The sequence below is a fragment of the Pithys albifrons genome, chromosome 1, assembly GCF_047495875.1.
Source record: "Pithys albifrons albifrons isolate INPA30051 chromosome 1, PitAlb_v1, whole genome shotgun sequence".
In the NCBI taxonomy this organism is placed as follows: Eukaryota; Metazoa; Chordata; class Aves; order Passeriformes; family Thamnophilidae; genus Pithys; species Pithys albifrons.
In genome coordinates this window covers 16,664,415-16,678,177 of record NC_092458.1, presented here as the reverse complement: position 1 = coordinate 16,678,177, position 13,763 = coordinate 16,664,415, and the positions used below count along the sequence as shown (strand labels likewise).

The following is a 13,763-nucleotide window of genomic DNA, read 5'->3' as shown; positions in this document are numbered from 1 at the left end:
TCTGAGTCACGTATTAAAATTATCATATTTAAACTTTTCACTTAATGATTAAACATTTCTCTATATCCTATCAGGTGCTAGTTGGAAATGATGACAAATTTGAGTAAACTTTTACCTGCACTGTTTTGAGTGTCTCCCACAAGAGGATCTGCTGTTTTGGATGATGTAGGATCACAACTTTTAGCATTGCAATGTAAAAGGTTGTTACAGGCTTTCTAATTACTCTATGTTTAGACAAGAAATGGCAAAAAGTTCTTTCTTTCAGACTAAGAATTCTGGTAAGTGTGGTGGAAAAGTCATAGTTTGACAGTACAGAGCTGTAGAAACATGTTACTCCTAATATTAAAAACAAACCAAAAAAAGAAGAGCAATACATTACACAAAATTGAAAAGCAACGAAAAATTTTAATTTCCTATTGAAAATATGAAAATAAAACCAAGTGTTATTTCCTTAGGTATTATGCTTTTAGAACCTTAAAAGATTTCATTCTTTCTGTCATTGCTCTTGCACCATTTTATATTGCAATGATAAACAATTTGTCATTCGCTAGTAAGGACCTATAGCAAAGCAAGAGACTGATTTTCCATTTTCTGTCCCATTTGTATTGATTATAGGATCAGAATCTCAAAGTTCAGTCCTCGATGCCTTAGGCTGCTTATAGACTTGGAGCTGAATTAATTACAAATTCCTCAACAGAAGCTGCTTTATTTTCTTCATATTAGCTTTTATTGGAGAGGAGCTTATCCATTCACACATACAAAGTTAAGCCAGTTCTAGAAACACAGATATTTCACAACTCAGAAGATTCCAGCCTGACTATATCTTAAAAAGCTCATTCAAGGAAACACTTCAGCGATTTCATGTTCGAAAAGCTTTGGGTTTAAAAGCTGCTTACCATTTGATACTGAATTTCCGTTTTCAGCAGTCACAGAACTGGACAGTGGATTAGATGACTGAGTTCCATGGTTATTTGCATTTTTATCCTGTGTTTCTGATCCAGCGTCTGATGTATTTGGATCTTCCCTGCTCCTCAAATTCAAATTAGTTTCAGCACCTGAAACAGAGAAAATGCTTGTCAGCTTCATTAACTTGTGGCTTTCACATGTAAGTAAAAAAATATGGAATTAATTTTATTAATTATGAAATTCACAAGTCCTGTGATGAATGTGGAAGGTTTAAGTCAGTGATTTTTGCAAGATGGTTTTTTCTTTTCTTGTTGGTTTAAGTCAGTGTTTTTTTGCAGAATGTTTTTTCTTTTCTTGTTTGCTTTTTGTTTTTGTTTTGTTTTTTTGGTTGGTTGTTTTTTTTTTTTTGTTTGTTTGGTTTTTTTTTGCTAGTGTCCCATTTATAGTCTTTTAAAGGTCATGGAAGTGAATATCATTACAAATTTTCATTTATATTGTTTATGTCCACACAAATATCAGTGGATAAAACTCAACAAGTGCTTGTATTGCCTCTATTTTAGATTCTATTATATTTCAAATGAGTTTACATACCACTGTTATCACTGCAATGCCTTTCATCATTGGTGATACAAGCAACAGATATAACATAGGGTTATTTTTTACTTTTATCTCCTCCCACAAGAAACAAAATGCTTTTTGAGATGAAACCATACGTAGCAATATTTCTCCCAGCACAGCCTCCCCATGGCCATTATTTACCCATCCTTGGGGCTCAACAGCCATCTGTTGTCACTTCCTATAAAGTTACAGGTTTTTATGTCAGAGCCTTTTAGTTAAATTTCTTCAAGACATCAAGAGGAGGTCTGATCACGCAGGAATTCCTAAGCTCTGTACAACACATGCACATTTGTTCAAAGCAAAAGGCAAAACAAACCCCTTATCTTCTTCCCCATTTGACTTGATTTCACATCCACACAAAGCAGAACAGCTCACAACAAAGTGTCCAGAGCTGGCTCTGAGCTTGCCTGGCTTTGTCAGCCCAGTGCACCACAATAAACAGGTCTCAGCCATCAGCTGTGCCCGAGTTCTGCTTCCCCACTGGAGTTCAGGGGCTGAAAGCAGTATCAGAGCTGAAAGACAAGACTGGGAACCTATGGGGATGGTAGGAGGAACCCCCACTACAATACTTGCATCCCTGGATATCTTCACTCCACTCCTGTGTGACAGGGCTGAAAAGGCTGCATGAAATGCTGCACTAGCAACATTATGCACATTTTTTGATATATTTCTGTTTTCTTTTTTTTAATATTGAACATATATGCATATTCTTTCCTTGCCATAATCAGGTTTGATTTGTGAAAGACAAAGCTGAATTCAGTGGTCTCTCTGGTTCAGTTTTTCTAACTCCTTCCACCTCCTCTGAGAGCTGGCCTTAGGTGTGGGGCTGATGTTTTATGGCTGACCCAAGTGCAGAGGTCCTCCTGTAACACTGTAAAATGGAAATTTTTCTTCTGTGACAGCTCTCAAAGAGTTATTCCTTGATTTTAGTTGTGACTCTTTAAGCTTTGTCATAATGATGGCAGGAACCAACGCAGGTCAAAAGACTAGCTAATAAAACCAATATTACAGCATTCATCCATACTTCTAATAACATTCTCAGCTCTCTCAAAGTTATGAAATATTCTTATAAACCTTGAACACAAGAACACTTTTCAAGGGGAAGGAAAAACATGTTTTCATCAGGTAACAGATACTTTACCTGCAGATTTTTCCAAGCTAATGGTGACTGTGTGGTAAATTTTTCATTTTTATGTTTGAACTGAAAAAAATTTCACCTGATTGAAGATGTACCAACATTTAAAATACTAATGAAATGAAAACTATAAATCCATTCTGGTTAGCTCAAAATGTTTCACTTCATTGAAAAGGGTTTTCTTATTTTGGTTAAGTTTTCAGTTATCTAACTCTAAATCCTTCTAAACTTTTCCTTGCCTAACAAAAAAGCTTTCTTGAAAAGTCAAAAAGTTAATTTTCAAGCTGTCAGAATAAAACATTTCAATGTTTGGTTTGTTTGGGGTGTTTTTCTCCCTCCCTTGCCCTCTTTCCTTGATAATTTTTGGCTAGATCTGATGGGATTTTTTCAGTGGCACTGTTTCATAAAATGTATCTTTAGGCAAATATGCTATGCATTGAAAAAATTAGGCCAGATCTACCAACAGTAATTGACTTGGGAAAGGCAATAGAACCAGAGTCTGTGCTGGAAAATCCATACAGTACAATTATAAGAGCATGCCTGACTTAGCTTTTTTACAAGCAAGTTGACTGCAAAATGCATCTTTGCAGCTCATTTTAAATTTGTCTGAAAAGGAAATGTCACTTTTAGATGTTAACAGTCAGTGCACTTGCCTATAGATCACAATCCACCTACATAATTATGTGCCACCTTTTACATAAAGAGTCTCTAGGTAAGTGGCTGGGATCCTTATTTTTTCTTGATATCTGAAAGATTTATTGATTTACCTGACATCTACAATTCATTTGTGAATGAGCAAGTATAAAGACTTTTTCTTGCATTCCTGTTTGTTTTTTATTTCATATATACAGTGTTACCTTTTTATGGCAGTCATGAAGAACTCTTGGAAAAAAAAGTAGTTATTTTTTCTCCTTTATATCTGTAGGATGAAATACCACAAAAAATTGTGGATAGCTCCTATTGAGCTAAAATACCATCCTAAACTGGCAGAAATAAATAGTGGATATATATATATGAGGCATACCTTTCGGGACAGCTATCTAGATGTAAATCTGTTATCCCATTTGCTCTATTCAGTCATTGCAAGAAATGCACACCTTTTGTTTCTAAACACAAAACTACATAGAGAAAATATATTTCATAGTACCTTATTTAACTGATCTCAGGGATGGGAAAGAAGCCTATATCTTATTTCCAGATAATCTGGATTATATAAAGGTACTTTTACTAATTTTCTATATGTAGGCATCTTCAGCTCCTTATTGGAGCAGATTCATGGAAGTCTACAGAAAAATTGTAACTGCTTATGTTGACAAAAAAAGTACTGTTCATTTATTTTGGACATTACATATAATGGGGGAGTTTCTGAAGAGAATCTTTTCATAAATAGGATAATTAGAGGATGCTTTAGTCAGGTGTAACCAGTGTACTGTCCCAGTGATGCAAAACTTAACTTAAGGCCACTGGGAAATTCAGGCAGGAAGGGGCACCTTTGCTCCACGCAGGGCCAGCTGTGAGGTCAGACCAGGTTGCTCAGGGCTTTGATCAGGCAGGTGTCATAAATCCCTAAGGATGGAGCCTGCCCAACCTCCCTGTGCAGCCCATCCCTCTGCCTGCCCCTGCCCTGCCTGTCCTCACAGCAAAGGTTTCAGTGCCCACACTGAACCTGTCTCGTTTCAGTTCCTGCCTGCTGTACCTTGTTGTCCTGTCATGCACAGCTGTGAAGGGCCCAGCTGCCTCTGCTCCATCCCCTCCCCACAGGCACTGGGATGTCTGCAAGGTGCCCCTGCAGCCGTCTCTGCCCTGGGCTGGACAAGCCTCCCTGTCCCAGTCCCTGCTTACAGGACCATGCTTCAGCCTTAAGCATTTACAGTGTCCAGTTCTGGGCTCCTCAGCACAAGAAAGACAAGGAGCTACTGGAGAAGGTCCTATGGATGCCACAATTATGATTAGGGGTCTGGAGCATCTCTTTTATGAGGACAGACTGCAGGAGCTGGTCCTGCTTAGTCTAAAGAAGAGAAGACTGAGAGAGGACCTTTTTAATCCATATAAATATCTTAAAGGTGGGTGCCAGAAGGATGGTGCCAGAGTCTTTTAGGTGGTGCTCAGGGGCAGGGTGAGAAGCAATGGCCATAAACTGAAACACAAGAAGTTTCATGTCAACATGAGGAAGAAATTCTTTACATTAAGAGTAGCAGAGCACTGGAAGTGCCTGTCCTGGGAGGTAGTGGAGTCTGCCTCGGTGGAGACATTCAAAAACCACCTGGATGCATTCCTGTGTAACCTGCACTAGGTGACATTGCCTTGTCAGGGGAGTTGGACTAGACCTCCAGAGGTCCTTTCCAATCCTAACAATTCTGTGATTCTGTTCATGTTATCAGTGTCTTTCTTCATTGCAGGGCACCAAACTGGCCATGGTACCCGGATGTGCTCTAACAACAAGTGCTGGGCAGAGAGATGACAGACTTTTCTCTACATTGTCAACTTGCCCCTGCTGCCATCAAACCCTGCAGATGCAAGTATGCACTTCCCTCTCATTTCTTATCAGTTTTCTGAAACTATCAGAAATACTTCAGGAGACAGGAAAAAGACCATTATGGTTCCTATGGTTGAACATCTTCACCAATATGCTGTTAACTTTTTTGTTCAGACTTGTGCTCTTCTGTTCTTACTAGACGGATGGACTATTTGCCAGGTTTTAATATTGTTTTTGTTTTTTAAGTAAACAGCATCTTTAACTGTTTCCAGATAGTAATGTATGTTATTTGAAGAGTCATCCATACCTACATGCAAGAGACTAGCTACAGAGAGGTATCAGCTGTAAGAGCATGGTGTGAGTTCATGGTTATAAAAGGATTACAAGCTTTAAGAGAAAACCTACAGACTCTGCAAAGTGAACAGCAATTAGATTATTTCAGTAGACCAACTTTGCCAAAAGATATCTCTGACTCAGTCAAGTTCTGCTCTGACTAATCTTGCAGTTAATGAGGATGTATGGACTACAAGGTTGTGTGGATGTTTGGACTGAGAGCAATATGTTCCTCAACTATGCTGCAGCATAGTTACTAGCTGGAAGCCATCACATGTATAGTGCTTTTAAGCAGAGTGTGACAAATCAAAGTGTAACTGTTATTTCCTTACAAGCAAGATCTATATTCCAACAAATCCAGAATTAATTACATCAACATTACTTGAAAAGTGTAGGTTGAATTGTATGCAAAAGACACAGCTCATGAAATCCACATTTGCTTGTTATTGTTCATATTCTTGGAAGAGACAGTTTAAAACTAATGACAAGGTCATAAGGTACAAAATGAACAGAATTTCACTTTGTGAAAAAAGAATTCAGAGTATGGCAATTATGAAAATTAATGTATTTGCTTTTTTTCCCATTTTTGAGTCATTATCTCACTTCTAAAAGAAACCAATACACTGAAAGTCTACATCAGAACTTTTTTTGTCAAAAGAATAACTTAAACTCTTTTAATTGAGCTATGACTTCCAAATATCCCATTGTAAAGCTCTTTTTTTCCCCTCAAATATAAAATGTGTGATCTCAAACATCACAGTTCTTTCATAAGTAGTATTTAGGCTGAATTAATGCTTTATCACCAAATTAGAAAATGAGCCAGTATAGACTCTGTTCAGATGACAGATTAAAGTGTAATACTGAAATGTTTTGAGAAACTATTAATTTTCTATAGAAATTATATATTTAGCCTATTTAATAAAGTCTAAAGCAGAGTATAAATCAATGATTGCTATCAGCATTTAGGTGGAATCATCACAGCCTTTTTGTGTAACAAGACATGAAAAAACAGTAGCTATTAAAGGCCCAGCAGAGTAACTCACCTGGTAGGGTTGTTTTTCTCTTTTCTGTCAAAGTCCTTGTTTTGCTCTTCTTTAAATTCATAATATATATCTGTCCCCATTTGTTCTTTTTCACATACATGATATTTAGTGCTCATTTACAATCTGACTAAAAATTCATTAATAACAACAGAAGGCCTCCACTGGCTTTTAGCGGGGTTTGGATCACTCATGCTTATCTTTGGTGCTTTGTGCAGCACTGCCAAAGCACACGGGACTCAAAATATGGGGTAAATACAGAAGACCTCTTGCTCTGCCTATTCTGGTTATTCAGATGTGATCAAAACTGTTCTCTGGCCTTGAGGCAAATGGTAAGAGACTCATGTCTGTGGTATTACATGTTCTTGCCCTCCACAGAGAGAAGTTGCATCCAAGCCATCTACTGGCAATAATCCTGGCCTGTGTAATTTCCTGAACAGTGTCCAGAACTGCCTGGATGAGACCCAGCCTGCCAGGTCCCAAATAATGCCGGGGACTGCTCTAGCACTTTGAATGTGGAAAGGATTGGGCTGCTATTTCAAGGACATTCCCTGGCACTGGCTCATTTAGTGAAACAGATATACCCGTTCACGTTGACAGTACTAGTTACCAAAATCTCTCTCAGGGAAAAAAAAAAAAAAAAAAGGGAAAAATATGGAAGAAAATCCATGTAAAATCACATGGGACTACTGGAGCACTGAATTTGTTGTACAGTTTCTGCTGAAGCCACATTTGAAGGTTTCCTCCTGACAAGGCAGGGAGAGCAGGTTCTCCCCAGTTTTGCTCTGGTATAAATGGAAGTCATAGACTCCTCTTGATCCGATTTGACATGACCATTCTTTCAAGGCACACATTTCTATAATTAAGCAAATTGCTAGGGATGAGTTCCCAGCTGAGGAAATTCAGTGTCACAAGCAAGGCAGGATGTATCTCAGTTCTAAATTTGAAACAATCTCAGTATAACATCAAACATTATTTTGTCATTCACAGTAAACATGACTTTCTGTAACCAATAATCAATGCACACTTTTAGGTATCAAGATCCATAGCTCCTCACACTGTATTAGCAACTAAGAAAAAAGGAAGACTTATAAATTCTGGCAGATAAGTTAATGTAATACAGGAGGAGAAGCTTTTTGTATCTGGGCTACCATGAAATCTAAAAGCTAAATAGCTCAATTTCCTTGAAAACGATGGCTGGCATCCAGCAAAATGGAAATTTCAAATCAAGCAGTTTATCATTATATATGTGAATAGGAGAGAACTGATGGATCCTATTAACCAGCATATTAAAGACAAAATGTTGCAGACAGAAAGGATTTCTGATCTGTGCTCTCACTCTTTCATGGGAAATTCAGGAATACACTGAATCCTAACATGCGACCCTTGGTATTTGTTAAATTTATGGTGGTAAGAGAACATTGTGAAGTGAGGGGAAAAAAATTAAAATATGGCAACTTCAGATATTTTGCAGATTTTTTTTTAAGAAGTAAGGGAAGAAGAGTTCAAATAAGAGGAAGTAATTTTATTTTGGCTCGAGTGTTTACAGTTTTGTTGCACCTTGACAATTACACTTGGTGTTTCCTGTTTTGCTCTGACTTACCGTTGAGACATTCATTGTCTGTGGCATTTGCCAACACATTTTGTCTTGGGTGTACTTTTGCTGGATAAATGCATATTGCTTCAGAGTAGTTCAGTTTACTGACATGAAGTCACACTGTGACCTGCTGTAGCATGACTGTTTACTTTGTCTGGTGAGAGCTGGAGGCAAACAGATGCATCTTATTTGCTGAAAGAAATGGAGCAGGCTGAACACTGCCAAGACAGGATTCCCCCAGACTATTAGAGTGTGCTGCCTGTCTCACCCTCTTAGTTATGCTGGTGACTCCCACTGCCACCAGATGCAATTGATTTATTTCACCTCCCAAAGCCTACCCTTACAGCAGCAATTGCCTAGGACATCTCCCCTGCAGTGATGTTCCTAGGATAGTAGGAAGAAATTTGTAGTGTGACTTCTTCCAGCACCCTTTCTCCCTCAGCTGTGTAAGTGGAGCTATCTGATGGTGTTACAAGTCACTCCAGAAAGCACATTCTTCAACGGAGCAGTTAAATACAGAAACAGGCCACTTTGCTCTGGGAACCTGCATTCATAGAACCTCTGTGTGAACACTGGAAAGCAAAGAGAGGAGACACAGGCCATGAAGAACATCAAGTGACAATGCTCACTCTGCTGGAGGGAAAGTGCTCCTCTGAAGAATATTGTGTTAATGTGACACCAATCAGACAAATTTCAAAAGATGAGGCTGGCAGTGAGAAGGAGGTTGGTGAAGCAGCATCAGGAACTCCTAGGTCTGTTTCAGCCCTTAACAGCTCAATTACTATTTTTAAATCACAGTTCTGGAAAGTATACACCTAAAACAGGAAGGCTTTTTCTGCTTTCTTCTATGATGGGCTTGTGCTGGTGGGAAGATACTGCTCTTATTTTACATTCATTTCAGTGACAACCATTACAAGCTACAAACCTCTCCATCCCTTCTAGAAGTAATGTTAAGGACATCCCTGGATCAGGTAAACTTTCAGAGTTGATAACAGAGGTAGATAATGTAAATGCCTTCTTTCCCCTTCTGGAGGACTCTGCATAATTTTAATTAGGCTTGTTCCCAACATGAGACACTGTGAAGTGGAGAAAAAAGCCTTTTCAAACACTAGTAATGGATGAAGAATATCTGGACAGGCTGCCACTTCTCCTGCCTGATAGTATCTGAGCAAGAACTTGGAACAGCTTTTTAGTGCAGCAAGTGAGCTAGACTCCAGCCAGTGTATGTGTTTCAGGGACTGGGATTTCATTCATCCCATCTTCTCTGGGAACTGATTTCTGCAGACCTTTCTGAGGTCCATAACTAACCACACAGGGCAGGTAGGAGGGCAGCACTGCTTGGGACAATTTTCTGCCTTAGAAAAAGTATTTCTTCCTATGTACTTCACCTTTTCAAGTCAAATACATGAAAAAAGTAGTCACTTTTACTTTGTAGTAGTTTTATTTACTGTTAAGTGTATTGATTGGCTGACCAAAGAGTCTACTTGTGTTTGTGTGTTTAAAACCTGCTCTATGTGCTGGAAAAGAAGGCAATTTGCTGAGAAACACAGCTTCTCTTTTTTAAACTGTTTTCTTCTATCTCATGTGGACAGAGCAGTTCTTCTTGACAGCAGACATTTAAGTTTGTTTACATTTTTGTGTGGTATGTCAGTAACAGAACAGTGTTTACTCCTGGGCTTTAGCTGCTGTTGGAAGGAATTATGTGATGAAACACTGTTTCAACTTTCCTCCCCCTCAAACACAGTTGCAAATATTGTAAAAATAAACAAACAACCCCCCCCAGACAAATAAACAGAGAGATTTGCTACTGCCAACAACATCACATCAGTTCTATTTACTTTTCCTACAGAATGGTTCTACAGAGATTTTTCACGATCTCTCTCATACCAGCTCTGGCATTGACTGCAACACAGAAGTCTTAGCAAAGGTGACTGGATTGGGCAGATAAATTGTTTGAGTAGATCCTAAGGGACAATCCAAGGAACACTTTTGGTTCACCTATACTGTAATCCTACCCACCAAACAGGGACAGCTATTCTGGAAAAACTCTCACACAACATTCCCATTTGCTTTCTAAGTAAGCTTTTAAAAGAAAAATTGAATTTAGGTATTTCTTTTGTTTTTAAGTTTGCTTTGAAGGAATAGTGTGATGGCCAATGACACCTTTGTGAACCTCAAAGTCACAAATGCAGTGTGATAAGCATCCACACTGTGCACAAACATACCAAATCTGTGGCTAAAAACTGTCACTAAATGCTACAAATATGTCAGCATCATGCTGCAACCTGCCCGTAAGGAAAGATCTAAGAGGAATAATGAAATGTAGAACTTCAGGTCTACTTGAATATGGTTTTTGTTTTAAAAATTTCACCACACAAATGATAAAATTAATTTTCATGTTTTTCATTTAAAAATAGAGTGAAATCTCAAGCCAAAAAAAGCACTGAACTTGAAGGCTTCTGTATTTTCCCACTCACTAGTAGGGCCAGGAAGAAGACACATGTCCCAAACTGCTACTCCTACTTCCGGTGCTCCACTTGCAAACACTGCTACTCTCTCACAGCACAGTGCAGCAGTGTGGAGTTAGAAGTAGAGCGACTTTAGAAGTAGCTTGGCTTGTTTATAACACAACTTTTGTTAGTGTTCAGACATACCCTTAAACGACAAGTCAACCAGTGTTGAAATGGCCCCCCTTGAACTTATTTAGGTTCAAAAAAAAGTTAACACATTTAGTTGTTGACATTTCCAGTAAGAAATATTTTACTATGTTTGAGGCAGACCATTTCAATACTTTACAAACATTTTTGAAAGCCTGAACATGAAAAAATATTTATTTCTGGACACAATTTTAGAATGCTTGATTTTCATTTCAGGGCAAAACAAAAAATAAATGTCACAACCTTGGCATTTTCCATGAAATGGAATTATTGTTCTCTACTGAGGTTCTATGCAAACGATGATTTAATGCTGAGATGAATCTAAATAAGTTAAAAGCATCTGAAGAGATTTCTCACTCAAGCTGAGAATTTAACTAGAGACTTCTACTAAAATACATGTCCAAATTTCATTCTCCACTATCCTCCAAATGCCTATAGTCCCATAAAAAGAAAGGACATAACATATATTGCAAACTACCCATATTGTTTGGTATCAGGAACATAGGGGGTATTACAATTCAATTTTCTTCTCTCAAATATGGCTAATTTCTCTCAATTGGTTTAGGATTGGTTATGTAGTCATTCCTAAACAAAGTCCCTTGTGCTTTTACATCATGAATCATAAATAAAAAAATACTTAAGACTTTTTACTATTTAAAAGAACCCCACAACACTGTTTGTAATGAGACAGCTTCCTGGACCATTGCTGAATTTGAAACTATGATACCACATCAGATGTTGAATAAAAGACATTGCTATATGTCGCAGGGGTGGCCTAGCTGCTGCCAACCCTGGACTGGCCCCCTTCCCCCTCGCAGAACCTTCCCAGCAAAGGAAAGGGAAAAAAAACAGAAAAGACATGCACTCTAAAGAAACTGAACTGAATAAAAAGAATAAATTATATTTACTAACATTTACAAACCACACTGTATACACAATACATAGGATCCCACCCCCCAGGGGAGAGGGGAAGGGAGAAAAGGGAATTGATTAGCCGGAAAATAGGGAAGACACCAACCCAACCCAAAGAAACCGAATGAATCAAAACAAACACAATTAAAAACCTCAAGGAAGGGGAACAAGAATGAAACAATCTCACCCAGGACAGGAGAACCACCAGGGACCGGAGGGACCAGACTTCAACCACCTCCCACCAGCTCCTCAGCCAAGGACAGGGAAACCTGGAACCCAACCACTCCCCCACTGCTACGTGGAAGACCATGTGTGGAATACTTGTAACTTCCTTAGATACAATGGTTACTGAGGAAGCCATGGGTCAAACCATTACACTATAAAATGAATAATCCTGAAAGCATCTACCTAAATTACCAAAGTCACTATTAAGAGTGGGATATTATTAACATCTTTGGGTTTGAAATGCGCTGAACTGAGCCTGTGTGATGTGGTTATCATGTTTGAATATTAGACAGGATGAAAGGGACACAAAGTAAATCCAATTCAATGGAAACAATACAAAACAGTCAGTAATTTAAAAAAGAAATGTGTGCAGTTCTCAGAAATGGACCTTGTAAAAGGCACAGAAGTCAATGCAATTACTTCTCCTCAGCTTCCTCCTGTTATGTGGTGACCAGGTATGAACATGAGAGAGCCTGCACTGGGTCGGATCCTACTACAGGATCCTTTTCCAATAGCCATAGATAACTGCAGTATAAGGTCAATGCAAATCAAGTATGCAGTGGGATTTCCTCTGTGATCCTGGGGCTGCACAGTCTCCTGCAACCTCTATTTCAGTGGATATAAATTTTGGAAATATATGGAGAAGTGCTAAGGATTTGATTTTATTTTCAATAAAAGCACTTAAAATGTAAAATAAATAAAAGTTTTATGACAATACCCACTCTTTTTTCACCTGAAAATTAGACTTGATTTGTTCTTCTAATAATCCTCTGGTTACAATTGTTTATGGTAATCATGTACAAAGCCTCTTTCCCATGTCAAAAGAGAAAACCAAAGCAAATTCCACATTACACTATTTTAATCTGTAAGAGCAAACAGTGAAATCAACAAGCAAGAGAAATGCTATAGTGAAAAAAAAAATTCATATCAGAAAACCAAAACCCTCTTCAGCAGAAAAAATATACCACTTTTCAGATATTCTGAAATGGAAAACTATTCTTGGTATATTGTGTTTATCCTGAAACAACAGATTTTTTCTGTGATACATTATTCAGACAATGGCAGATTTATAGATGAGGAGAAGACTGCAGATTAAGGTGGTATCTTTCAGGCTATACACAAGTTCATAGATATTTTGAAAATAGGAGCAGTGTACTTTTTCACACTCTTTTAATACCTTTTTCTGCTGCAATAATGGAAACTACAATTATTTCCTCAGAAAAATCACCCAGCATGGGCTGGATGGCAAGCATAGTGCCAGCAGTTCTGTCACTGCCTTTGCAATTTTCTCCATAGGGCATCTATGGTAGCCAAGAATGGGTCTTATTGTAATGACCAGCATTAAACTCTTACTAACAGTGCTTTGGCTTCCTCCCACTTTTCTGTACCTACTGCAAGAGGTTCAGATTGAGAGTTGCAAGTCGTAAATAGTGAATGTGTAAGTTTGCTGATTACACTAAACTGAGAGAGTTTTTGACTCCCTGAAATGTAGGGAAGTCCTGCAGAGACATGTTGACAAATCAGAGATGAACAATCACCAACCAGGCAAAGTGCTGGATTCTGCATCTGGGATGGGACAGCCATGGCTGTGTGTACAACTGGGAACACGAAGTTGTAGAGGAGTGTTGTGTAAAGAGACCTGGGGATCCTGGACAACAGCAAGTCAAATATGAGTCAGTAGTGCCTTGGCAGCCAGGTGGCCCAACCACGTCCTGGGGAGTATCAGACAAAGCATTGCCAGCCTGCACTGCACGGGCGTGGCCTCACCTTGATTATTGTGTGCAGTTTTGGGCACTGCAATATAAGAAAGATACTAAGCTCTTAGAGAGCATCTAAGGTCACTTGATATGTTCAGCCTGGAGAA

General features: G+C 38.5%; 1 protein-coding gene across 4 annotated transcripts in view; it reads right to left on the bottom strand.

Annotated features, from left to right (window-relative positions):
- Positions 1–13,763, bottom strand: part of MYO16 (myosin XVI) — a 379,293-nt gene that overhangs the window by 19,724 nt on the left and 345,806 nt on the right. For all 4 annotated transcript variants that reach the window (XM_071566752.1, XM_071566844.1, XM_071566927.1 and 1 more), the window contains one exon: positions 897–1,055. In XM_071566752.1, coding sequence (XP_071422853.1) covers positions 897–1,055 — 159 coding nt within the window. The remainder of the gene's footprint in view (positions 1–896; positions 1,056–13,763) is intronic.